At 54.3% G+C, this 25,905-nt stretch overlaps 2 protein-coding genes and 1 long non-coding RNA gene across 4 annotated transcripts; 1 reads left to right on the forward strand and 2 right to left on the reverse strand.

Annotated features, from left to right (window-relative positions):
• Positions 1–3,577: 3,577 nt before the first annotated feature.
• LOC113597282 (uncharacterized) lies at positions 3,578–6,972 on the reverse strand. Of its 2 annotated transcripts, none has more exons than XR_008293427.1 (4): positions 6,851–6,972; positions 5,378–6,188; positions 4,339–4,475; positions 3,578–3,985 (listed from the first exon to the last, which is right to left on the reverse strand). It is a non-coding gene; the product is annotated as an uncharacterized LOC113597282 (long non-coding RNA). The 2 variants fall into 2 exon arrangements; XR_008293426.1 differs by having other exon boundaries at positions 4,727–6,188.
• A 496-nt stretch (positions 6,973–7,468) lies between these two features.
• On the forward strand, positions 7,469–10,311 carry LGALS7B (galectin 7B). Its single transcript, XM_027053044.2, has 5 exons — positions 7,469–7,608; positions 7,994–8,058; positions 8,457–8,545; positions 9,330–9,531; positions 10,103–10,311. The coding sequence occupies exons 2-5, from the start codon at positions 8,044–8,046 to the stop codon at positions 10,214–10,216; spliced, it is 420 nt and encodes a 139-aa protein (XP_026908845.1). The 5' UTR covers positions 7,469–7,608; positions 7,994–8,043; the 3' UTR covers positions 10,217–10,311.
• An 8,138-nt stretch (positions 10,312–18,449) lies between these two features.
• On the reverse strand, positions 18,450–25,138 carry LGALS4 (galectin 4). The gene is made up of 9 exons (XM_015086757.3): positions 24,984–25,138; positions 24,595–24,683; positions 23,053–23,257; positions 20,864–20,998; positions 19,661–19,699; positions 19,441–19,470; positions 19,074–19,162; positions 18,767–18,932; positions 18,450–18,685 (listed from the first exon to the last, which is right to left on the reverse strand). The coding sequence occupies exons 1-9, from the start codon at positions 25,026–25,028 to the stop codon at positions 18,539–18,541; spliced, it is 945 nt and encodes a 314-aa protein (XP_014942243.1). The 5' UTR covers positions 25,029–25,138; the 3' UTR covers positions 18,450–18,538.
• Between the last annotated feature and the right edge of the window lie 767 nt (positions 25,139–25,905).

Here is a 25,905-nt window from a genome sequence, read left to right on the forward strand (position 1 = left end):
CCTCCTGCAGGGAACAACTCTGGTGACTGAAAAGTAACCCCGTGTACCCACCGTGCTTGTGGGCATTGAAACCCCAGGCTCTCTGCCAGGGTCAGCGTGTTGGGGACTTTGGGCCGGTTTTGTACACGGTGAACATCAGTCCGGGGGCCGCTTTGGTTTTATGTTGTTTTGTGGGAAGATTTTGGTTTTGAAGTGATCTCCGCGCCCGGCGTGGGGCTGGCACTCCCCACCCAGAGGTCCGGGGTCCCAAGCTTCACGGAGCCAGCCAGGCGCCCCGCGGGGCTGCTTTGGTTTTGTGAGTGAGCCTTCCAAGGAGGAGAAAGACACTGTTCAAATCTGACTCTTTCTTAAGCGGTGAATCCACTGGAAACTTACACTTCTATTTCTGGATAGAATACATTTCCCCAACCCCATCACCGTGGAGGGAAGCATTTTCTGTCATGCTTGCTTCCGTTGATAAACTGAGGTCGTTACACTCTCTTACGTATTTTCAGCCACATGTGGGATTTACCGTGTTTTTTGTTTTGAAGTTTATTTATTTTGAGAGATGGAGAAAGAGAGAGGGAGGCATGGAGAGAAAGAGGAACACAGAGGATCCCAAGCACTGTCCGTGAGGGGCTGGGTGTGGGGCTGGAACCCATGAACCTTGAGATCGTGACCTGAGCTGAAATCCAGAGTTGGGTGCTTAACCGACTGAGCCGGCCAGGTGCCCCCCACCATGTATTAAATTTGAAGTGTTTCCCATCGTCCACTCAGTTCTTCCAAGTAATAAGGGATCGTAGTCCGTTTCCACGCCTGAGGTGGGAGTCCAGTGACCTGTTCTTTCCACCTTTCCTTCTTTCCTCCCCTCTCTCCCTTCACCTCCCCTCCCCTCCCCTCCCTTTCCTTTGCTCTCCTTCCTTGGCTGAAGGATTGGGCCATCAGGTGGGGGGACAGGTGCTGCCTCTTGGGGGGGGAGGGATGGGGCAGGTTAGCAGCTGGCCGAGGGGAGGGGACGCTGTTCTGCTGTCGTGTCAGAGGGAGTGAGTGAGGAGGGCGCTCAGAAGGGGGTGGTCCTCAGGACCTAGGGTGGGGGTGAGGGGAGAGGGGCAGCTGGACCTTGGGAACCCAGCCCCAGCAGGGGAGTCGGAGGTGTCTGTGCTGGGGAGGAAAGGGTCCCTGCGGGAGTGACTGCAGGGTGGGTTTCCACCACGGAAGGCGAGTCTCTTCTGTGACATTCAGAGGGAAGAGTTCTAGTGTGGAAAGGGGAAAATGACCATGAACCTGACTGGTGGTATTTCATGAGGGGTTTTGGAGGGTGGGGGGGTGGGGGGTTTGCGTCTCCTTAAAATCTTTTTTATTACGTTAAAATATAAAAATATGGGTGACTCAGTCGGTTGAGCGTCAGACACTTGGTTTCTGCTCAGGTCATATCTAGGGTCATGGGATCGAGCCTCGGTGCTGAGCACGGAGCCCGCTTGAGATGTTCTCTGTCTCTCCCTCTGCCCTCTCCCCTGCTTGTGCGCTCTCTCTAAAGTAAATAAAATAAAATATATACGTGTGGTGTCTAAATGGGTTGTCTCTCGATCAGATGGGGGTCCCCAAACCTGGGTGAGGATCACATGGAAGCCAGTGGCATGGAGGTGAAAGGATTCACCTGAGGCAGAACAAAGGCGACGGAAGTTTATTGAACAGGCCCCAAGGGAGCAGCGGTCAGGACAGCAGAGGAGAGGCTGTCTGCAAGGAGGCAGTGGGCGGGGGGCGTATTTAAAGCGAGAAGGTGAGGAGGTGTGGGGACATGTGAATTTTCCCTTTTTTTAATTAAAAAAATTGTTTTATGTTTATATTTTGAGAGAGAGAGAGAGAGAGAGAGAGAACGCGCGGTGCTTGCACATTAGCACGGAGGGGCAGAGAAAGAGGGAGACACAGAATCCCAAGCAGGCTCCAGGCTCTGAGCTGCCAGCACAGAGCCCTGTGCAGGGCTCGAACCCACAAACGAACGGTGAGATCATGACCTGAGCCCAAACCAAGAGTCGGGCGCTGAACCCCCCTCCCGCCCATGCCGGGCGCCCCACCATGTTAACCATTTTTCCCGTGTCCAGTTCAGTGGCACAAAATACATTCACACTGTTGTGTACCCGCCGCCACCATCCGTCTCCAGAACTCTCTTCATCTTGCAAACCTGTAACTGGACCCGCTAAACACTAACTGCCCGGCTCCCCGGCCCCCGCCCCCCACTCCACCCCCCCTCCTACTTTGTGTCTCTATGAATTTGACCAGGGGCCAGGTAGGAATGCAGCCTTTGCCCGTCTGTGACTGGTGAGTATTCTACACCCAAAGCGAAAGAAATAACGGATGTAGAAACGTGTTTGTTGAAGGGTGCGAAACATGCCACCCCCAAATATGCCCTTTTAGCATAAGGATTATTTTGAACTAATAGCCCTTGCGAAACAGCGGAAGAAGGGCTTTCTACCCTCCCGTTTGCTGCCTGAAAACAGGAGATAAAAACTCTCACGTGACAGATACCTACCCTGTGCCAGTAGGAGAGTGACATTCTCATCCTAAGTTGAGACCCAGAGAATTCGATGCAAACAGGCCCTGTGAAAGTGATTCCAAGCGTCCCGCATAATGGCTGGGTTACTTCTCCACAGTTGCCTCTGTCCTTCAACTTAATATAAAAGCACGTGCGCGCTCAGCCATCCCCTCGAGGCTTCATTTCCTGCTGAGGGCTCTAGTGTGAAGTAAAACTTAGGTAACCTGTCCGCCTGATACATCAGTTCAAGTCTCGGGCCCAGCGGGAACACTCCTTGGAGGGCAGAGGTCCCGTGTTTCCTCCCCTCCGATGGATAGATATGTGTCTGCGTTCATACATCCCCTACCTTGTCCCCCTGACAAGGCCTGGGAGCGGAGCCCGTGTCCAGATCTTGGTTCCTAAGGACTGCACCTTTCTCTGCGAAAGAAATGTATAGAAAAGGCTGTCTCCAAGGCTCAAATGGGAAGGCATGAGGTGTGCCAGGGATGAAGTTTTGGGGTGACGGGGGGCTCGTGGGGTCCCGAGCCGACAGCCAAGAAAGAATTCTCGAAGAGGTCTTTGGTGCAAAAAGGTGATTTTATTAAAGAACGGGGACAGGACCTGTGGGCCGCTGCAGATGTGGGGGGGGGGTGACTATTTTACGGGGTGGGGGGCGGGTAGATAAAGTCAAGAGAGTTTCCAAAGAGGCTTTCACATGCTTACAGTCTTACTGGAGGCCTACCTATTGTCAATCTAAGGCTGTTTTTCCCTCTAGCAAAGCATTAACATGAAGACAGTAGGAAGTTCAGGGTCCCCTGGGTGGGTCAGTTGGTTAAGCAGCCAGGCTCAAGTCGTGATCTCCGTTCATGAGTTCAAGCCCTGCGATGGGCTCTATGCTGACAGCTTAGAGCCTGGAGCCTGCTTTGGATTCTGTGTCTTCCTCCCCCATTCCCTCTCTCCCTCTCTCTCTCTCTCAAAAATAAACATTAAAAAAACAAAAAAAGACTGTAAGGAGTTCCTGGACTTTAGGCAGGATGCGATTGCCTGTTTCTTATAAACTGGTGGAGACTCTTCCCAGTTTAGCCATTTGTTTGTCCTTTCCTGTTTTTGGGTAGTGGAGAGTGTGCAAGGAATATCACACATATCCCCCCCCGGGGTGGGGCGTGCTGTTAACCGGCACCTTGCCCTCAGCTTGCCCCACACCCCCTCATCGCCTGGAACAGCTTCCTGGGTCGGGAAAGGAGGAAGCGTTCACAGCACTGGGGCTCCTTGGACAGCCCCATGAGTCCATGGGCCCATACTGATGTGGTCTTACTCTGTCGGGGCTGCTATAACAAAAATCCCACCCACTGGCAGCTTACAAACATCAGGAATTTATTTCTCGTGGTTCTGGAGGCTGGGAAGTCCACGATCATGGCACCAGCATATCGGGTGTCCAGTGTGAACCTGATTCCTGGTTCATAGATGGATCCTTCTTGCTCTGTCCTCACATGGCTGCAGGGACAAAGGAGCTCTCTGGGGTCCATTTAGAAGAACACCAACCCCTACTCACCAGGGCTCGGCCTCCGTGACCTCATGTTCTCCCAAAGGCCCCATCTCCAAATACCATTCCCCTGGGGACGCGGTTTCACCAAGGGAATCTGGGGGCCATAAACATTCAGTCTATAGCAGATGTGCAGGAGGAAACGATAGAAATGATCAAAGTTTGCTGAAGAACGTGAGCTTTGCAAAATTTCCAGGCGCTTCCCACAAAATGCTTACTGATGACAAAGGACAAATGGGTAACTTTACGGTGGGGAGGGGAAGCCGGGGAGGTTCCGCTAGTCACGTGATCCAAGACCACTCACCAGCGATGGGACACGAGAGGGGCCAGGCAGCTGGAGGAGGCAGGCCCTGTCGCTTCTGTGGCTCTTCAGCCAACAGTGCCTAACCTGTAGCTGGCGATGAGGGGACATCCGCCTCCAAGCTTCTCAAGTGTCAAGGTCTTGAAACACAAAGGAAGACTGAGGAGCCATTTCAAACTGAAGGCCAAGGAAACCAAGAAAGCCTGACGCCAAATCAAAGCCACGTTCTGATTTCTCCTCTCCCACCCGCCCCCCCCCCCTCCCGGTCCTGAGGACCACCCTCTCCAAGCACCCTCCTCACCCATTCCCTCTGACACCACAGTGGAATCGCACCCCCTCATCCCACTACGGCCACCCAGATCCCCACCCACAAGAAGCAGTGGGGTCCCACCTGAAAGACTCTAACAGCCAATCCTTCAGGTAGGCAAAGGGAGAGGAAGAGAGGCAGGGAAGGGGAAGAGAGAGGAAGGGAGGGGAGGAGAGGAGAGAGGAGAGGAGTGGAGGGAAAGAGAGGGAAAGGGAGAGGAGGGGAAGGGAGGGGAATGGAAATGAGGAGAGTGGCCAGAGGGGATGGAGGGAAGGGAAGGAAAGGGGAGGGGAGGGGAGGAGAAAAACAGGTAGGGGAGGGAGGGGGGAGAAGAGAAGGAAAGTGGGGGAAGAGAGGAGGGGAAGGTAGGGAGAGAAGGAAGGAGGGAGGGAGGGAGGAGGCAAAGGTGGAAGAGGAGGGAGCAAGTCCCTGCACTGCTAAATCCGGTGTGAAGTGAAAAATTACTTATGGCTTAGAAGAATTTATGGACAATGGAAAAACTTAAAACGTAACACAAGCTAAAGTCCCACATGTAGCTGAAAATACGTAAGAGAGTGTAACGACCTCAGTTTATCAATGGAAGCAAGCATGACAGAAAATGCTTCCCTCCACGGTGATGGGGTTGGGGAAATGTATTCTATCCAGAAATAGAAGTGTAAGTTTCCAGTGGATTCACCGCTTAAGAAAGAGTCAGATTTGAACAGTGTCTTTCTCCTCCTTGGAAGGCTCACTCACAAAACCAAAGCAGCCCCGCGGGGCGCCTGGCTGGCGCCGTGAAGCTTGGGACCCCGGACCTCTGGGTGGGGAGTGCCAGCCCCACGCCGGGCGCGGAGATCACTTCAAAACCAAAATCTTCCCACAAAACAACATAAAACCAAAGCGGCCCCCGGACTGATGTTCACCGTGTACAAAACCGGCCCAAAGTCCCCAACACGCTGACCCTGGCAGAGAGCCTGGGGGTTTCAATGCCCACAAGCACGGTGGGTACACGGGGTTACTTTTCAGTCACCAGAGTTGTTCCCTGCAGGAGGGCGAAGGTCCGCCGACTCAGCCTGTTGGCCACCCCTCTCCACTCCCGGGACACATGACACGGTGGCCACGGGACGCCCAGACTGGCAGCGCTGTCCCGGGCGGGCGGAGGGGGGCTGGCTGTCTCTGGGGCTCGGGGAAACTCGGTGGGGGTGGGGGTTGCTCAGGTCCGGACGTTTCTCGAATCCCACCCTCATTCTGTTACAACCTGCGCGTCTTCGGAATGTGAGGCATCCTTCAGGAAAAAGCACGAGGACTGAGACCCAGGCACGGTCACGACTCACTGGGAATGGAAACAATGCTCCTGAAAGTATTATTCCAGAACCGATGCAGACATGATCCACACCAGAGAACGGGGCTCCGGCACGTGCGCGCGCGCCTGGCTTCTGAGAAACGAGCCCGCCATCAACTGATAACAGATCGACTGCTGACACTTGGGCCCACGGCGAAGTCACAGTCGAGTTTGGACTTGCAGGTTGGCAGCGTGTGAAGACACATCCAGCCCCAAAGAAGACATCTGGGGAAGGACGAGTCGTTGGGCCCCAAGAGCACGTGGAGAGCGAGGCGGCCGAGGGGGACACCCCGAACCTGAGATCCGAGACAGGTGGAGCCCACGATTCGATTCGGGGACGCCGGCTCCCGGGTGTGGGTGCCCCGGCCTCGGGCCCCCTGTCCTCTCTACCGGAAGTCCTGGTGACCAGCCCTGCCCCCACCTGGCCCACCCCCCCCCCCCCCCCGGCCCAGCCCCGGGCTGCTTCCCTGCTGTGGGACCTTGGCTGAGAGGGTGCCCCACTCTCTGCCTCCCTCTTCTCCTCTGAACACTGGGGTGCTTGCAGCCACCCCCACCCGCCTCGCAGCTGTCCGGCCTCCCTGTGTGAGGTCCTGGCCCCCAAACTGCGCCGCCCCCTGCCACCCCCGGGGTGCCTCACGTGGTGTGGGGATGGAGAGAGTCTGGGAGGCCTGGGGGACAGTCAGGTGGCAGATCAGGTTCTGAGTCTGGTTGTCTCCACCCAGAGTTTCCATTCTGGTCTCTGCCCCAGGCCTCTTCCCCCTGGAGGGTGGGGGCTGGGGGGCAGGAGTGGAGGCTGGGAGGGGGTGGTGGGGGTGGACAGGAGGCCTGCTGGGCTGCTGGGAGGGGGTTCTGCTCAGGGTGGCTGCCCCACCCTGCCTCTTCCTTACCTTCCAGAACCTTCTTTCAGCATTCTCCCTCTGACCCCACCCTTCCCATCCTGGATTCTTCTTCTGGAATCTTGGACTATGGAATCTTGGGCTGTGGGCCTGAGTGGAGGATCCCACGTCGCTGCTCCTGGGTCAGGGCGCGGCTGGGTCCCAGGACGGCCCCCCTCTGCCTCCCCTCACCCAAACCTGGCTGGGAGAGCGGCAGCCATTCTGGGAGGAGGAAGGAGACATGGCGTTGAGGAAGAGAAGCAGACAGGGCCACCCGGGAGGGAGAGAGAGTCCGAGCCAGAGGGCCAGGGAGAGACACCAGGGCATTCCCAGGGACAGAAGAAACAAGGCGGAACCCGCCAGAGTTGAAGAAGGGCAGAGAGACACTCACCCAGGGATTGCCCGGCCGTGCGCCTTCGGGCAAACGGCCTCCCGTGTCTGAGCCTCGGTTTCCTGGTCTGTGAAGTGGGGGCGAGTGATCCCCTTCCCCGCTCGGCTAGCGGTGAGCGCTCGGGGAGGTCCTGTGTGCGCCAGGCGCCCAGGACCTCAGACCAGGCGCTGGTGTCATTCCTTATTCGTCTTTCAGGCGCACTTGAGGAGCCCAGACCGTGTACCAGCCGCTGCTCTAGGCCCCGGGAGACGCGGCTCATCAGGCACACGTCCTGCCCCCCAGAGCCCCGCGGGCACAGTGTTGTCCTTGCCGGGGTCACCGTCACGCGAGGGAGCGGGAGCTGGAATTTCGGTGGACGCGTCCTCAGCCCAAGGCGCAGGTCCCAGCCTGGGAGAGAGGGGCCCCCGCTTCCAGCCCCGGGTGGGCCTCTCGGGGCCCCACATGTTCAAGATAAAATGGGCAAAGACCCTTTCCCCTGTGCCAAGCGGCAGGGACATGGCCGGGATGGATGGTGGCCCCCTGGGTGCCCTCTGTCCTTGGCGGTTCGTCCTTAACTGTCTTCAGGATTCTTAGCTCAACGGAGGGGGCGGGCGGTGGACTGGGAACCCTCAGTGAGTGGAGGGAAGTCCCGGGCCCAGCAAGAAGGCGCTGGGCCGCCGGGTGGCCCCAGGGCCAGGGTCTGTGCCAGGTGTGGGCGGCGGGTGTGGAGATGGCTGGGGGTGAGTCAGCGGGGCCGCCACGCCCTGCTTCTGCTTCTACTTAAGGTCCCAGCAGCCATACCCACCGCCACACCTGTCGCCCCAGCATCCCAGCCATGGCGGGAAGCTCTGTGAGTGCCTTCGGGGGGCGTCGGGGCCCGGGGGGCTTGGACCCAAGGCGGCACCGGACTCGGGGAGGGGCTGGGCCCGGCTGAGGTGTTCCCGCTGGGAAGGACAAAGCGGGTGCCAGGGTGTGCTACCAAGGGTCTGGGCTGTGGCTCCCGGGTGGACCCAACCCATCCCCACGCTCCCATCTGCCTCTCTGGATTCTCCCTTTCTCCGTTGATCCCTCGTGGTTGGCTCTCCCACTCTTGGTCTGGCTCTGGCTCTCTCTCCTTGGTCTCTGGGCCTTTTCTTCTCACGGATTCTGCCGATCTGGGTCCCGGATGCTTTCTGCCTGGGGCCGACCCACGTGTGTCTCTCGTCCGCGCCCCCGGTTCCCTCGGACTCCCCGCCGCTGAACCTGCAGAACGTGCCCCACAAGACGTCGCTGCCCGAGGGCATCCGGGTGGGCACCGTGATGAGGATTCGCGGCGTCGTCCCGGAAAAGGCCGGCAGGTGAGACCCCAGGCCCCAGAGGTAAGGCTGGGAGGTGTCCAGGCTCAGCTGGCTTGGCTCGGACTTCTTGCAGCCCAGACACGAGGGCACCAGAGCCACCTTGGCCCACAGGGTCTTAGACTCCCCGGGCCATCGCTGACCTTCTGGAATCTGAAGTCTTCACTTACTTGTCCCGTGACTGTGTAGCTGGGGTCCCTACGTCTCCCTAGGGATCTGGGGCTTCCAGAGCCATCCCAGGGCTCCCATCTAGAGTCCTATGGCTCCCAGTCTGAATGCCAGGAACCCTGGAAAGAAGTCCCGCGACCTGGAGGTGCCCTGGGCACCTGGGAGGCCGAAGCGGTCGGTCGTAGGACTTCCGGGTCTGGGAAGGGCAGGCTTCCTGGGAATCTGCGGTGCCTGCAAACGTGCGGGCCCGTGGTGCTGTGCCCAGCCCTCTGGCAAGGGGGATGCCCTAGGAACAGAGAGCACCCCGGCCATCGGCATCGTGACTCCACGGCAAACGTTAGAGGCTTTGGAAATGAGGGGCGCCCGGGGCCATAGCATAGTGACCCTCGCTAGGTGCATGCGGGTCCAGGGTCCCTGTCCCTGGAGCCTTTGGACGCCCTGGACGGTGGGTCCCTGGCCAGCAGCCCACAACCCTTCCCCCTGTGGCGTGGGACGTTCCTCCCGTGCCTATGAGTTGGAACGGCTTGGCGGTGGGGAGTCCTGACCATTGGTCCCTGATCTTGGTAGGGTGCTTCTTGGCCTGTGACCTTTATCCTCTCCTCCCTGCCCCCACTACCAGGTTCTATGTGAACCTGCTGTGCGGCGAGGGGCCGGGCGGGGAGGCTGCCCTCCATTTCAACCCGCGGCTGGACGAGTCCACGGTGGTCTTCAACAGCCTGGAGCAGGGCACCTGGGGCCGGGAGGAGCGCGGCTCAGGCATTCCCTTCCAGCACGGGCAGCCCTTCGACGTGCTCCTCATCGCCACCGAAGAAGGGTTCAAGGTGAGTGCCTGCCACCCACAGGCGCGGGCGCCCAGACCCCCGCCCGCCTGCAGTCCAGGCAAGCCAGGAAGGCTCTTGGTGGAGGTGGGGAGCAAAGGCCCGGCCAAGGCGGGGCCCACGTCCGGTCCGTCCCTCTTCTTCTTCCCCTGGCGCAACCCCACGTGTGCCCGAAGGCAGGGGTGTGGCCGTGGCAGGGGCCGGGCGGCCAGAGCCCAGCGCCCAGAGGGTGGGTGGCCCCTAGCGGGAAGCGGGGCCCTGGTGTCCCGGAGCAGGGGCCAGGATGGCTGGGCGACTGGGCCGGGACGCGCGTGTCCGCGGGGAGTGGTCGCTGCACAGCGTCCAGCACCCAGGCCCTTCCCCACGTTCAGTGCGAGCGGCCGGAGGGAGGCCGTGGACGCCGCCGGCGGGGCCGTAACAGCCACCGCCTTAAGCGCGCGTCCGCGCCAGACAGGTGGCCCAGGTGAGGACCACGACAAGAGGTACGGCCATCGGGGCCCATCTCGCGCCCGGGGACTCGGGGCCCCGCGGCCCCTGACGCCCCGCCCCCGCCCCCGCCCCCTCGGCCCCGCAGGCGGTGGTCGGCGACTCGGAGTACCACCACTTCCGCTACCGGATCCCGCCGGCGCGCGTGCGCCTCCTGGAGGTGGGCGGGGACCTGCAGCTGCAGTCGGTGAAGATCTTCTGAGCCTCCGGGCGGGCGGCGGAGTCGGGGGTCGGGGGTCCGGGGTCCCGGGCGCGGGAGGGCAAATAAAGTTTCAGCCCGCGTGTGTGCGCCCCGTCTGTGCCCGGGTGTCCTTCGTCTGGACGCGGAGAGCAGGTTCAGAGCGGGGAAGACGCTGACGAAGGGTCACAGCGATGCCGCGGCCGGGGCGGGAGTGGGGCCCCGCGGCCTGGGAGGGCAGTCTGTGGCCGGGACGCCTCCGGAGGGTCGCGATCGGGTGCGGGTGGGCGTTGGCTGGTGTCCAGCGGCGCTTTGCGGGGCGGCCCGGCCCGGCCCGGCGGTCGTGCGGTGGGGACAGCTGATGGGGGTTTGGAGGGGGCTCAAGCTCCCCTCGGTGCCCCCTCTGCGGAACATCGGAGCTCCGAGCCGCTGCGTCTGCAAACGGGCGAACGAGTCCCCGCACGTCTGGTCCCTGAGACCCCGAAATGGTGGGGACGGTGCCTGGGCCTGTGCGGGCTCCCCGCGCCGCTACCCCCTCGTCTCACCTCTACCCCGGCTCTCCCGCCTGGGGTGCGGGGAACGGGCCTGGGCGGGGTGGGCGGGGCAGCGGATGGGGCGTCGCCGGCCTCCCAGCTGTGGCGGAGTGGGGACAGGCTCCCGCCCGTGTCCCCGGGGCAGACGCGCACTGAACCGGCACCTCCCGGAGGAGCTGCGTGGGGACGAGTGGGGGGCGGGGGGCGCGGTGGGGAGGCAGGGGGCACCGCGACCAGTCCTCTGGGTCTCTGCGCGCTTACGAGCCCCCTTCCCACCTTTCTTTCTACCTGTGCCCCTGGCCCTGCCCGAGTGACAACCAGGGAGTCGCCCAGTCACCCCCCACCCGCAATCGGTGCATTTCTGGTCTTGGCCTGTCTGAGGTCCACCCTGCAGGACCCGTCTCCCTCAGCCGTGGGAAGGAGCCCCGCCGGGTGGCAGCGCTCCAGCGTCGCATGATAGGCTAGGATCCAGAGCCCGGGACAATCCCCACCCACGCCCCAGGCGGGCTGTCCCACGCTTGGAGCCCGCCCCAGAGGTGACAGACCTCCCTTTCCCTGGGCCGCTGTGGGCTTTGCAGTCCTCACAGAGGACCGTTCCTGACCTGACAGGAAGCAGAGCGTAGGGTCTGAGCCTTTTCAGGACCCATTTTCTGCCGCTGAGATCCTTCCGGGGAAACCACCCTCCCCATACAGAGCCCTTGAGACTGTCTCTCTGGGTGGGATGGTGTAAGGAAGGGTCCCCTCTTGCAATGGTGGACCCGAGAAAGTCTGAATTCCCTTCGTTCCCCAGGGCTCATTGTTGAATGACAGCATTCATTTTTATTTGCCAATGTCAAGTAGTTGTAATTAACAAAAGTGTTTCTAGAGATAACACATGGGTAGGGTGTAAATTTCCACAGCTAGCAGTGGAGAGAAATTGTAGTTATTGGCACAACTGTCAAAGGTGGTCCGAGGGGTGCCTCAGTGGCTCAGGTAGTTAAGTGTCTGACTTGGGCTCAGATCATGATCTTGCAGTTCAGGGAGTTCAATTCTTCCCCACCCCCCTCAAGTCTGTCCTGACTGCTCAGAGCCTGGAGCTTGCAGCCCGCTTCCGATTCTGTGTCTCCCTCTCTGTCTGGCCCTCCCTGGTTCGTGCTCTCTCAAAAATAAATAAACATTAAAAAAAAAAAAAGGTGGTCGGGGTCCCTGGATTAGATGGTAGTGATCTATCCCTGTTAATTTCTTGATTTTCACCTTTGCCTTAGAGTGGACAATCAGGAGAATGTTCTTGTTTGTGGAAAATACACAATAGAGTATTTGAAGGTGATCAGGAAACATGTTGTCGACATACTCTGGAATGGGTGGTAGGAAAAAAAAATTATTTTAATTCTGTATGCCAGACAGAAAAGAGTCTACTCCATTTTTTTTTAAGTTTATTTATTTATTTTGAGAGAGACAGAGAGAGACAGAAACAGAGAGGGCATGAGTGGGGGAGGAGCAGAGAGAGGGGAAGAATCCCAAACAGGATCCTGGCTGTCAGCATGGAGCCCCAGATGGGGGGCGGGGGGGGGGCTGGAACTCCCAAACCCTGAGATCTTGACCTGAACTGAGATCAGGAGTTGGAGGCTTGGGGCACCTGGGTGGCTCAGTTGGTTGAGTGTTCAACTTCGGCTCAGGTCATGATCTCAGAGTCCTTGAGTTCAAGCCCAGCGTCAGGCACAGCTCAGAGCCTGGAGCCTGCTTCTGATTCTGTGTCTCCCTCTCTCTGCTCCTCCCCTGCTCATGCTATGTCTCTGTTTCTCAAAAATAAGCAAGCATTAAAAAAATAGTAAAATAATCTTAATAAATAAATACACTTTTAAAAAGATAAATAAAAATCTCTGCCTCAGTGGGTGGTTTTAAGGATTGAAAGAATGGTTAGCCCAGTGACTAATCACATAGTAAGGATTCAAAAAAATGTTAACTATTGATTTCTTCTTTTTTTAAAGATTTTTATTTTTATTTTTTAACATTTATTTATTTTTGAGAGACAGAGCAAGAGTGGGGGAGGGGGAGAGAGAGAGGAGACACAGAATCTGAAGCAGGCTCCAGGCCCCTCGCTGTCAGCACAGACCCCAACACAGGACTTGAACCCATGAACGGTGAGATCATGACCTGAGCCGAGGTCAGACACTCAACCGACTTGAGCCACCCAGGCGCCCCATTAAGATTTTATTTTTAAGTCATGTCTACACCCAACATGGGGTTCAAACTCATGACCTCGAGATCAAGAGTCACACTCTATGGAATGAGCCCACCAGGCGACCCAGCTCTTGATTTCTTCTTTGACACATGGGTCATCTGGAAGGGTGTTTTTATTTAATGTTTATTATTTTTGTGAGATAGAGAGTGAGCAGGGAGGAGCAGAGAGAGAGGGGGACAGAGGATCCAAATAGGGCTCTGTGCTGACAACAGAGAGCCTGATGTGGGGGCTCAAACTCATGAACTGTGAGATCACGACTCGAGCTGAAGTCGGACGCTCAACCAACTGAGCCACCCAGGCGCCCCTAGAAGGGTGTTTAATTTCTACATACTTGGAGATTTCCTAAATTTCTCTTTATGGTTGGCTTCCAACATAATTCCATTAAGGTCAGAGAACATACTTTCTATGATTTCAATTTGCATACATTTATTACGACTTACTTTATGGCCTTATTTTATGGTCTGCTCTGGAGAATTTCCAAGCGTGCTTGAAAATAGTGTGTGTGTGTCCTGCTTTTGGTAAGCAGAGTGTTAGCTGTTAGGTAAAGTGATTGATAGTGTCTATGTATTCTCAATCCTTACTAATTTCTGTCTGGTTGTTCTATCAATTGCTAAAAGAGGGTTACTACAACTTAATAGCTGTTCAATAGTCTATTTGTCATGCATTTTGGGATCTCTTGTTAGTATACATTTTTACTTGATATGTATGTATATATATATATATATATATATATATATATATATGATGTATTTACTATATATGTACGTGTGTGTGTGTGTGTGTGTGTGTATCTGATGGATTGTCCCTTTTATCACTACAAAATGTCCCTCTTTGTCTCTAGTACAATTTCTTCTACATCTATTGTGTCTGAGAGTAATTCTGTCCTTACTCTCTCATGGTTACTCTTGGCATGATATATCTTTTCTCATCCATTTACATTCAACTTACTGGTGTCTTAGATCTAAAGTGTGTCTTTTCTCTTAATCTTTTTTAATGTTTATTTATTTTTGAGAGAGAGAGAGAGAGAGAGAGAGAGAATGCAATTGGGGAGGAGCAGGGAGAGAGGGAGACACAGAATCCGAAGCAGGCTCCAGGCTCTGAACTGTCAGCACAGAGCCCAATGTGGGGCTTGAACTCACAAACTGAGAAATCATGACCTGAGCTGAAGTCAGTCGCCCAACCGACTGAGCCACCCAGGCTCCCCAAAAGTGTGTCTTTTATAGACAGCATATACTTGGATCTTGCTTTCTTTTTTTTTTATTATTCAAAAAAAATTTTTTTAACATTTATTCATTTTTTTTTGAAAGGCAGAGAAAGACAGTGCGAATGGGTGAGGGGCAGAGAGAGAGGGAGACACAGAAACAGAAGCAGGCTTCTGTTACCCCATAACTCAGCACCATAAAACTTGTATGATCTTACACGGTTTCTGAAGTTAGGATCCAGAAGTGGCCTACTTAGATGGTGTGGCTCTGATCTTCCATGGAGTTACATTCAAACATATGTGGAGTTGCAGTCATCTGAAAGAAGCTTTCCAAACTATGGCTGTGGCCAAACTCACCCATTGCCTGATTGAGTATGGCTCACAGGCTAAGAATAGTTTTACATTTTTAAATAGGTGAAAACATAAAAGAAAGGATATTTCAAAACACTAAAACACTAAAAATTATATGGAATTCAAGTCTCAGTACCCATAACTCAACGTTTTGTTTTTGTTTTTGTAATGTTTTATTTATCTTTGAGAGAGAGAATATGAACAGGGGAGGGGCAGAGAGAGAGGGACAGAGAGGATCTGAAGCGGGTTCTGCACTGACAGCAGTGAGCCTGATGAGGGACTTGAACTCATGAACCATGAGATCATGACCTGAGCTGAAGTCAGAGTCTCAATTGACTGAGCCACCCAGACGCCCCCATGACTCAAGTTTTATGGGAACACAGCCAGGCTCTTGCATGTCCGCATTGCCTAATGGCTGCTTTTTCGATTCGTTAGTGCAGTCTCTGCCCTTTGATAGGAGTATCTATTTCATTTACACTTGGTGTAATTATTGATGCAACTGGCTTTATGGCTGCCTTTTTTGCTCTTTGTTTTTACTCTCTGTTAATCTGTCACTACCTTCTTTTGTGTTAAACAATTCTTAGTGGACCGTTTAAATTCCTCTATTGGTTTTTTTAGCAGTATTTTTTGAAAGCTGGTTTTTGAGTGGTCACTCTAGTGATTACAATGTACCTCTTTACTTATGACAGTCAACTTCATTTTTCTTTTAAAGATTGTTTTTAAGTTTATTTATCTATCTTGAGAGAGAGAAAGAGAGAGAGCGTGAGCAGGGAAGAGGCAGAGAGAGGGAGAGAGAGAGAATCCCAAGCTGGCTCCATGTTGACAGCATGGAGCCCCACACAGGGCTCAGACTCACAAACCGTGAGATCATAACCTGAGCTGAAATCAAGAGTCGGACACTTAATTCACTGAGCCACCCAGGCGCCCCAAAACTGATTTAATTCCAGTAAAATATAGCAACATTGCTCCATACATCCCTATCCCCCCCCCTTGTGTGGTATTATTGTCATATATATAACATAGAGATGTGCTATGTACCCTACAACCTAGTATTATCACCTTCACGTTATACAATCGTATTTTAAAACAAATCAAAGGAAGTAAACAGAAAACATATATTCATATCATTAAAAAAAATCTATATACATACTTCTAATTTCTGGGGCCCATTTCTCCCTGTGGATTTGAGTTTCTGTTTGATGTCAGTTTCTTTCAGTGTGAAGGACTTCCTTTAGCATTCCCTAGAGGGCAGCTCTGTTAACAATGAATTGTCAGCTTTCCTTTATCTGGGACTGTCCTTATTTTGCTTTCGGTTTTGAAATACAGTTTTGTTGAAGATAGAAGTATTTGTTGATAGTTTTCTTTTTCTTTTAGCGCCTTGACTGAGTCATGAAACTGCTCAGCTCCTTTCTGATCTTCTCTGATCCCAAAGATCTTGGGTTTTGTTTTTTTTGGGGGGGGCGTTTTTTTTTTTTTTTTTTTTTCTTAATGCTTATTTATTTTTGAGAGAGAGAGGGAGAGCAGGGGAGGGGCAGAGAGAGAGGGAGGCGGAGGATCCAAAGCTGGCTCTGCGCTATCAGCACAGAGTCTGATGCAAGGCTCGAACTCATGAACTGTGAGATCATGACGTGGGCCAAAACCAAGGTCAGATGCATAACCGATTGAGCCACCCAGGCGCCCCTGACCTTCATTGTTTCTATAAAAAGGTAGCTATTAATTGTACTGCTGTTAACGCTGTACAAGACGAGCTCTTCTTCACTTCCTGCTTTCAAGGTTTTCTCTGTCTTTTATGTTTTTTACAGCAGTTTGACAATAATGGGTCTAGGTGTGGATCTCTTTGTATTTATCCTATTTGCAAGTCATTAAACTTCTTGGATCTGTAGATTAATGGCTTTTGTGAACTTTGGCAAGTCTGTAGCCATATTTCTTCAAACATGCTGCAGCAGCGATAGAAAACCAAACATGACCTCTCCAGCTCTTCTGTCCCTCTTGCTGAGCCCCTCCAGGCTCTGCTACTGATTTGTTCCTCCGCTGCCATCCCTGGGACATGCCAACCTGGGTAGTGGCCGCCCTAAGCATCCAACTTCATAATCTCTTAGTTGGTTAGTTAGAGCCCCCCATGGGGCTCCCTGCTGTCAGCGAGGAGCCCGCTTTGGATCCTCTATTCCCCCCCCACCCCCCGCTCTGCCCCTTCCCCCCTCTAAAAAAATTTTTTTTAATTAAATCTCCCCAGATGATTGCAATGTACAGCCACGTTTGAGAACTAGATTAAGGGAATAAATGAGACAATAAACAGAATGAATGAATGAATGAATGAATGAACGAACAAATGAATAGACATGGAGAAATGCCTGAATAAACGGATAGGTGAACAAGTGAGGAAATGACAAAGGAATGAATGAATGGGTGAGTGAAAGTGTAAACAAATGAACAAATGATTAAATCCATGCAAGGGTGCGGTGGTAAGAGGATGATTGGCTGGATGGTAGATGGTTAGTGGACAGATGGAGAGAGGAAATGGTAAATGAACGGACAAATAGTTGGAAATGAATAGAAGAATATATCATAAAGATATGGATGGATGACATGATAGGTAGAGAATGAAGAAATGGATGCCTAGTCAGAGGGATCAATGGCGCATGGAGACATGGATAGATGGATGGATGGATGGATGTGATGGAAGGCAGAGAATTGCACGGACAAATGGAGGGATGAACAGATGAATGAGTGAATGCAAGTTGGATGTAAGGATGGCTGAATGGACAGACAGACGGATGAGTGAATAAATAAATGGTTAGATGTTTGAATGGATAGATGGTCAGATGGCTGAGTGAAGGGTTGGGTGATGAATGGATGTACAAATGGCTGGATAGGTGGAGAGTTAGGTGATGGTGAGTGGACAAATGGTTGGATGTTTATTTATTTTTTTGTGTTTTAGATTTTCAAAAAAAATTTTTTAAGTAATCTCTGGGGCGCCGGGGTGGTTCAGTCAGTTGAGCGTCCAACTCTTGATTTCCTCTTGGGTCACGATGCGAGGGTTGTGGGATGGAGCCCTGTGGCAGGCTCCACACTGAGCATGGAATCTGCTTGGGAGTCTCTCTCTCTCTCTCTCTCTCTCTCTCTCTCCCTCTGCTCTCCCCACAACTCTTGCTCTCTCTCGCTCTCTCTCTCTCAAAGTAAATAAATAAAAGTTCTAAAAAGAATTTCTTTTAATTAAAAAAAAAAGTAATCTCTACATCCGATGTGGGGCTCGAACTCACAACCTCGAGGTCAAGAGTTGCTGCCCCACCGACGGAGCCAGCCAGGTGTCCTTGACTGTGTATTTAGGTGGTAGATGAACATATGTTTGGATGGATGTTTGGAGAGATTTATGGATGTGGCGATGGATGAATGGACAGGTGGATACATGGACGGATGGAAAAATGGGTTGTATAGTGACCAAGAGTGTAGCCAGACCACCTTGATTTGAATCCTCATTCTGCCATTTATGTGCCGTGTGACCTTGGGCAATTTGCTTTACTTAAAAATTTTTTTAAATGTTTAACTTTTTTTTTTTTTTTTTTTTTTTTTTTTTTTTTGAGAGAAAGAGAGAAACAGACCGTGAGCAGGGGAGGGGCAGAGAGAGAAAAAGACACAGAATCCAAAGCGGGCTGCAGGCTCTGAGCTCTCAGCCCAGCTGACGGAGCCACGCAGGCGCCCCTGCTTTATTTTAATTTGCCTGTGTCCTCATCTTTTCCAGAGGTACGATAATAATAGTTCCTATCTCCTGATGTTTTTGTGAGGAGCAAATGAGTTGATACACTTCAAGCCCAAGATCTGTGTCTGGAATATTCCTAGATTTATTGTGATGGGAAGATCGATGGACAGGTGATGAGGTGGCTGAATGGACAGTGTATGATCGAACCAAGGAAGGAAGGAACAGCGATACGGACGTTACGGACACGCATGAGACACCCTCAGACATTTTATTAAGGGCTTAGAAGAGAGTCCTGTGGGCTCTTTCTCTCTGTGTCCCCAAGAGTTATGGCTCTGGGAATAGATCAGATCTGGATATAGGACAAGTTGATATCACCCTGGATCTCTAGGACGTCCACGTTCTGGAAGGCCGAGAAGCGATGGGAATAGTCGAAGAGGTGCTGGCCGTTGGCGTAAACCTTGAAGCGATCTATGCCACAGCGAATGGACAGCTGCAGGGAGAGGGCAGGCTTGAGGCTAGGGCCAGGACATAGGCTCTGGAGGGAAGGGGGCGAAAGAGACCCCCGACTCACATCAAAGAATTTCCCAGGACCAAATGGGTTGTAGGAGATCTTCTTCTCCTCGGATCCCCACGAACCATTCAGGTAGCTGTTCCGGACCACAGTATCCTCAGTCAGACGGGAGTTAATGTGCAGAGCCATGTCCCCCGTGGACCCCACGATGAAGTTGATCGCAAAGCTGAAGCAGAGAGGGAAGGAGGTGGGAGTCACACGGGGGCCAGTGCCTGGTTCTCCGAGGGAGGAGGGGGCCGGGGCCCAGACTCCTGGGTCTGAAGGAGGAAGCGGGCTGAGGATCCCCGCTTCAGTGCAGACTGGGTACCTCTTGCCTGTAGGGGGTATAAAACCCTTGACTATGATGGTTCTTCGGGCTGTAAGCCCCCCTTGCAAGATCCTCCTGAATGGCACGGGCTGTGGGAGGAGAACATGGGGTCCTGTCACCTCTCAGATCACCAGAAGCCAGAGGCAGGGACAAATTTTCAGAGATGGGTGCCCACTCCTAGGAAATGTCCCCAACTCCCGTCCCCTCCCCACTCTGGCCACCAACCCCACCCTCTCCCCGCCTCCCACCCCAACACCCTCTGCCCACTCTATTTCCCACCCTCTCAGAGCCCCCCTGCCCACCGTCAGCTCCGGCTTCCCCACAAACTGCCCACCACAGAGCCCTAAACGCCCACGGGACACGTTACCGGGTTGAAGATTGGGGGTCCCTCCATGGTCTGTGAGGTGAGGAAGGAGAGGTGTTATTCTAGAATATTTGACAAATATTTATGGCGCACCAACTATGTGCAGGTGTATCTCTGGGTGCTGGATTAGTACAACGGGGGGGCCCACCTCCTTGACCCCCCTCGCACTTCTCACCACCCCTCCCCCCCCCACCCCAAGTGGCCACCCAATTCTCCCACTTACAGGCAGGTTACTTGGCAGTTGCTGGATGTGTCCAGGACCCTATACAGATGAATGGAAGGCAGAAATGGTGAGGGGGGCTGGGGGGTCCTTCAGCTGCCCCAAGACCTCCTCAGGCCACCAAGCCCCCACCACAAGAATTCCATCACCCATCGACAGGTACTTACTGGGTTTGCCAGCGTGCCCATGGGTGTCTGTGGGCACAAAGGCAATGTGTGTAGGAAGGCAGGCAATGAGGGAGACCCCAAACTAGGGCCTGGGGGTGGAGGGTGTCAAGGATGCCTGCCCAGGGCAGCCCCACGACCGCGGTCCAAGAGAACTCTGGGGTCAAAGAGTGGCACCCAGGTGGCTCATTAATGGAGAGGAAATTGCCACGTTTAGGGATCTTCGGGACACAGTGACCCTGCACCCCTTTAGGGTGAGCCTGGTGCATTCTACTCTTGCGCCCTCCCTGGTCCTGCTTCCTCCTGTCTCTGTGCCTCGGTTCCCCCATCTGTAAAATGGGTCTGATGATCATCAGAGCACTTTCCCCGAGGAGGTGGGGGACAGGGGCGTACAGGCTGGGGAGTAGAGAGCCCTCAGCTGAAGGACATGGCTGGCGTCTAGAGTCCGAGTGCTGCTATGGGTGTTTTGGTGCCTGTCTGTCCACTGTGGACGTGGGAATGGGGTTTCTAGGTCATCGCGTGTGTCTCCGCTCAGCTTTCGCAGACGCTGCCCAGTCATTTCCAGGGGAGTGTCGGGCCAGTTCCCCAGCCTCGCCCACAATCGGTATTGTGTGCCTTTCCCTTGATAGCTCTTCTCATTGGGCGTTGGGGGGGGGGGGTGTAGCTCGTTGTGACTTGAAGTGAGTTTCTCTCCGGTGACTAGCAATGTTGGGCAACTTCTCATGGACTCGCCTACTATTCCCCGTGGCTTTTGTTCCTCCTTATCTTTGCTCCTTGACTCAGCTGATGGACTTCCTCCTCCTCCCGGAAGCCTTCCCCTCGGACTCCCCAAACCTCCTGTCTCCCACCCCAGCCTTGACCGCTTAGAGCCAACCCTGCTTGGGGAAATGTCTTGTCTTCCCAGTGGATTGTCTTAGTTGCCTCTGAGTCTGTGGCTCAGCCAGCGAAGGGCCTGGCAGGGAGCAGGTGCTCGGGGAAATAAAGGAGTGAGGGAATGAATTAAGGAAGGAAGCAGGCACATAAGTGAGGAGACGCCACCCACCTGGCTTGGCGGGGGGTTGCCGCCAATGAAATTGATTGATTGAAGCTCCAGGTCCCCATCCACTTGCAGGTGGGTGACCATCTGCAGGGGCAGCCGGTGCCCAAACTCATAGAAGGGATTTCCATTTACCACCACCTGGAGGGCAGGGGGTGAGGTCAGAGTCAGCCCCCATGACCTTGGGAAAGCAGAAACAGGAAGCAGGCAACAGAGATCTTTTTAACTCGGAGACACGTCTTGGGGACGAGCTGGGATAGCCACAGAGTCAGGAATCTCGGAGTCTGCAGGTCGGAGGTCAAGCCAGGGTCAAGGGGCAGCTCAGAGACCGGTGGTTGGGAGACAATGGAGAATGTAGTCAGGAGAGCGATCGATCGCGAGATAATCAAGTCAGAGTTTTGGTTTCAGCGCCAAAGGAGATGGGCCCGAGTCTAGCTCTGACGCGTTGGCTGTGTGACCTCGGGGAAGTCATTCCACCTCTCTGAGCCTTTGGAGGCTCACCCTGGGATTGATGGGAACATTAAAACCCAGCCAAGCATGTCAAAGGCGTTGTGGAAATCCTGTGTGGAGCCTTGTTATCATATCTCAGTGTCCTTGATGTCCTCACGGTTCTATTTATGGCGCCAGGCAGGGGGCATGGGGCTGTCCGCCAGCTCCGGAGGAGTCTTATTTCTGCACTTAGGTGCTGGTGTCACGGGTATGTTGTCTTTGTGAAACACCAGCGAGCTCTGTACACATGGCTCGCACTCTTTTGTGCACTTCAGTAACACATTTTATAAAATACTTGCGATGCACCCAGGTGGCTCCGTCGGTTAAGCGTCCGACTTCGGCTCAGGTCACGATCTCACGGTTTGTGGGCTCAAGCCCCGCATCCGACTCTGTGCTGACAGCTCGGAGACTGGAGCCTGCTCCGGATTCGGTGTCTCCCTCTCTCTCTCTCTCTCTCTCTGCCCCTCCCCCGCTCACCCTCTTTCTCCATCTCAAAAATAAACAGGCATAAAAAATTTGTTGTAAATAAAGCTTAATAGAATTAAAAAATTAAGAAAATTAAAAATACTTGCACAGGGGCACCTGGGTGGCTCAGTCAGTGAAAGCGTCCAGCTTCAGCTCGGGTCATGATCTCATGGTTCAGTTCGTGGGTTCGAGCCCCATCTCTGGCTCTGTGCTGACAGCTCAGAGCCTGCTTCAGATTCTCTGTCTCCCTCTCTCTGGTCCTCCCCCACCGCACGCGAGCACGTGCTCGCTCTCTCTCTCTCTCTCAAAAATAAAATAAACTTAAACAAATTCTTGCATCATAGTAATCAGTCACAGCGTGTGGGCCTTATCCGGAGGCGGAGTCAAACAAAGTGCAGACAAGACTCAGGTCATGATCTCACAGTTCGTGGGTTCGAGGCCTGTGTTGGGCTCTGTGCTGACAGTGCGGAGCCTGCTCAGGATTCTCTCTCGCTCCCTCTTTCTCTGCCCCTCGTCTGCTTGAGCCCTTGCCCTCATGCTCCCTCTCTCTCTCAAAACAAACTTTAAAACAACAACACACCTTAAGGTATTTATGAGGTCACCTGACGGCTGACAGGATGTGAGGGCCCCAGGAAGAATTGTCAGTGCTTGAGGTATGGTAACGGCCTTGTGACTATGTTCTTAAACACTGAAATATTTATGAATGAAATATCTGGGATTTGCTTTTAAATCAGATGAGAGGGAAGCGTCAGGGAAGGATGCAAACACAGGGGCCTGGAGCTCACGACCACTGGAGCTGGCCAAGGGGACCAGCGGGTCACTGCACCCGCGCCTCCTCTTGTGTGTGTTCAGAGTTCTCCAGAAGAAAGAGCAAGAATACGCATTTTGCAAGAATGCAGAGGAACAAAGCGATCAACGTTAAACATGACAAGGCTGCCCACGGTAGAGGAATAGGAATGAGGAACGTGAGAAAAAAAAATTGTTTAAGAGAAAAAGTGTTTAATAGGCAGGAAAGAAGGAAAAGAAAAAAGTGAGGTGGGAAGGGGGAGGGGAGAGGGAGGAGGGGAGGAGAAGGAGGGGGAGAAGGGGGAGAAGTAGAAGGGGAGGAGGGGGAGCAGGGCGAGGTACAGCTGGAAGAGAGGAAGAGAGGGAGGAAGGAAGGTGGAGAGGGAGGGAGAGGGAGGCAGCGGGGAGGAGGAAGGGGGTTAGGGAGGAGGGAGGCCCCGCCCCCAAGCTCAGACCTTGTAGTGCTCGGCCTGGACCATGAACACCAGCTCAAAGGCGGTGCCCTTGCGGAAAGGCATGCTCCTTTTCTTCTCCTCGCTGCCCCATTTGCCACCTTGCATGGAGTTGAAGACCACCTTGTCCCAGCCATCGAAGCGGGGATTGAAGTGGAAGGCGATATCTGACCCCGAGTGCTGCCCCACCACGAAGTTCACGGAGAACCTGGTGGGACAGGAAGGGCTGTTCCCCCGGCCCCGCCTGCCTGCTCACCGGGCCCTCCTCCTGGAAGCCCGCTCAGACCTACCCAGTTCTCACTTCCCGAAGGGGCGGGAGGGGGGTTGGGGGACCACGACAAAACGGGACAGCACACTTGGGCACTGCTGACCCGAGAGAGGGGGGCGGGGGTAGTGCCCTGGAGTCCAGGAGGACTGCCATGCTCATTCCCTTCCCTTAACCAGACCACGCCCCCCACCCCCCCCCCCACCCCCCCAGCCTCTCCCAACTTTAAATAAGACCACAACTGGGACTCCTGCATTTCCAAGGGCCGGGCACTGTCCTAGGAACCTCTCTGCTCCCTCCCTGACCTGGAGGCCTTTCCCCACCAGCAGCCAGGGGGGACCTAGGAACCCACACGACCCACCCCTTCCCTCAGGCCAGCATCCCTGAAGTTATTCCAAACTGGGCACACACACCCCCACCTCAGGGCCTTTGCAAGGGCTGTTCTTTCTATCCGCCTATACTCCCAGGCTCCCTCCCTCCTCTTCTGTGGGTCTTTGAAGTGTTCCCACCCCGCTCGCTATTTAAAGGGACAATGCCACAGGGTCCCCCCCCCCCCACATCCATTCCCCAACTCTTTTCCCAGTTTGTCTGCTTAGCACTTATCACCACTTTGATTTTTGATTTTGATTACAGATTTGATTTTTGTCTTTCACCTCTCCTCTCTACTAGGATGTCAGCTCCATGTGGGCAGAGATCTTGGCCCTGTCGACTGCTCTGTCCCCAGTGCCCAGGCACACAGCGGGCACAAAATGACCAAAAAACCAACGAGCGAGAAACAACAATGCCTTCAGCTCGCTTCCATCTTTATCACCATTTTAAGGCCCTAAAAAAATGTTAAGACTTATTTTAGTGCTTACTTTCCAGTTTTACGCATTGAACCCTCAGGACAATCCCATTCTACAGCCGGGAATCTAAAGCACAGAGAGGCGTGGTGCCTTTCCCCGGTCACACAGTTGGCCAGTGACAGAGCTGGCCAGGCCGAGCTCAGAGCCTGTGATCTGAATTCATGCTACCACACCCAATTCCAGTCCAACATCCCAGCTCCCCGGGCCGGGCTGCCTCTCTCCGTGAGCCTCCCTGACGCCTCCCAGCCCCCAGGCTCCCTGCTCCTGGTCACCAAGTCCTGGACGTCCCAGGGGCTAGGGCTGATCTTTGGCCATCGGGTGCAGGGGCACAGAGCTCCCCTTCCCAAGCAGGAAGGAAGAAGGTCTTCTGCATTAGGGCGGAAGCCCCTGTTTGTAGCCCCTCCTAGCCTAGCCTGGCGGAGGGGAGTGCCTTACCTCTTCATGTGCTCGCTAGCCACTCCTTGGATGTAAACAGACATTCCGATGCAGAGACCACCCGGGATGGGCTTGTTGTAGGGCAGAGTCTGTGGAAGGGGCCTGGTGAGACTTTACCCCTCATCGAGAAGCCCCCCGCACTCTCATTGGGACACTAGGGGTGAAGGGTCCGCGGGAAGGTGAAGAGAGCGGAGCATCAGGTGTGGCTATGAAGAGCCAGGGCGTCAGGATGGGAGTAAATCAAGCCCCAGGGTCAGTATCAGGTAAATCAGAGTCAAGGTTGGGGGCGAGGGCACCTCTGAGGAATCAGGATGAGAGGAAATTGGTGTGTGGGGTTCAGGGTGAAACTAAGCCGGGGCCTGCGGTTGGGGCCCGGGCCGCTATCTCACCGGGTTGTAGGTGGGCTGGTAGCCGGGTACAGGGACATAGGCCATCTTGAGAGGCTGGGCTGGTGGCTCGTCGTCGTCCGGTGAGAAGAGGTGCAGGAGTGGGGAATGGTGGCAGATGGCAGGAGGGGGGTGGCTCTTATACCGGAGGATAAGGGAGTGGCTGGCGGGGCAGGGTCCACAGGGCCCCTCTTCCGGGCATTCCCGGCTCCCATCTTTTTCTAGGGCACCCCCTTGTGTCCCTTTTCTTACTAGCCTCACTGGTAACCAGTCAGAACCCAGTTCATCTATCTGGGTCAGGTCAGGAGGACTCAGGTCAGAGCCCCCTCCTTCAGGCCCTTCCGCAAAGAGGAAGTATAGTGAACTTCAGCCCCGCCAGGGCCTTATCAGAGCCCATAAAAGCCTGCCCAGACCTTTGTTAGCAGAGGGAGGGTGAGTCCAGGAGGGTTGGGCAGGGCAAGGCTGCAGGCACGACCTGTGACAGATGGGCAATGGGAGTGGGTGAAAGCAGGGAGGAGCTGGATGCCCTGGACACTCTTAGGAACTGCAGAAGGCATTTGCATGCCCACTGCATGCCGGACCCGTGCACACTGGACTGTATAGTTTTTATTAATTAAATAATTAATTAAAAAATTTCTTAGCATTTACTCATTTTTGACAGAGCACGAGCAAGGGGAGGGGCACAGAGAAAGGGAGACACAGATCCCAAGCAGGCTCCGGGCTGTCAGCACAGAGCCGGACGCGGGGCTCGAACTCACAAACCACGAGAGCTGAAGTCGGCCGCCCAACCGAATGAGCCCCCCGGGGGGCCCTGGACTGCATAGATCACGACTTCTGGAGCCAGGGGTGCTGGGTTCAGATCTTGCCTTGGCCACTTCCTGGCTGTTTGGTCTTGCATTAGTTTGGCCTGAACCTCAATGTCCCG

Source organism: Acinonyx jubatus, chromosome E2, assembly GCF_027475565.1.
Source record: "Acinonyx jubatus isolate Ajub_Pintada_27869175 chromosome E2, VMU_Ajub_asm_v1.0, whole genome shotgun sequence".
Taxonomy (NCBI): domain Eukaryota; kingdom Metazoa; phylum Chordata; class Mammalia; order Carnivora; family Felidae; genus Acinonyx; species Acinonyx jubatus.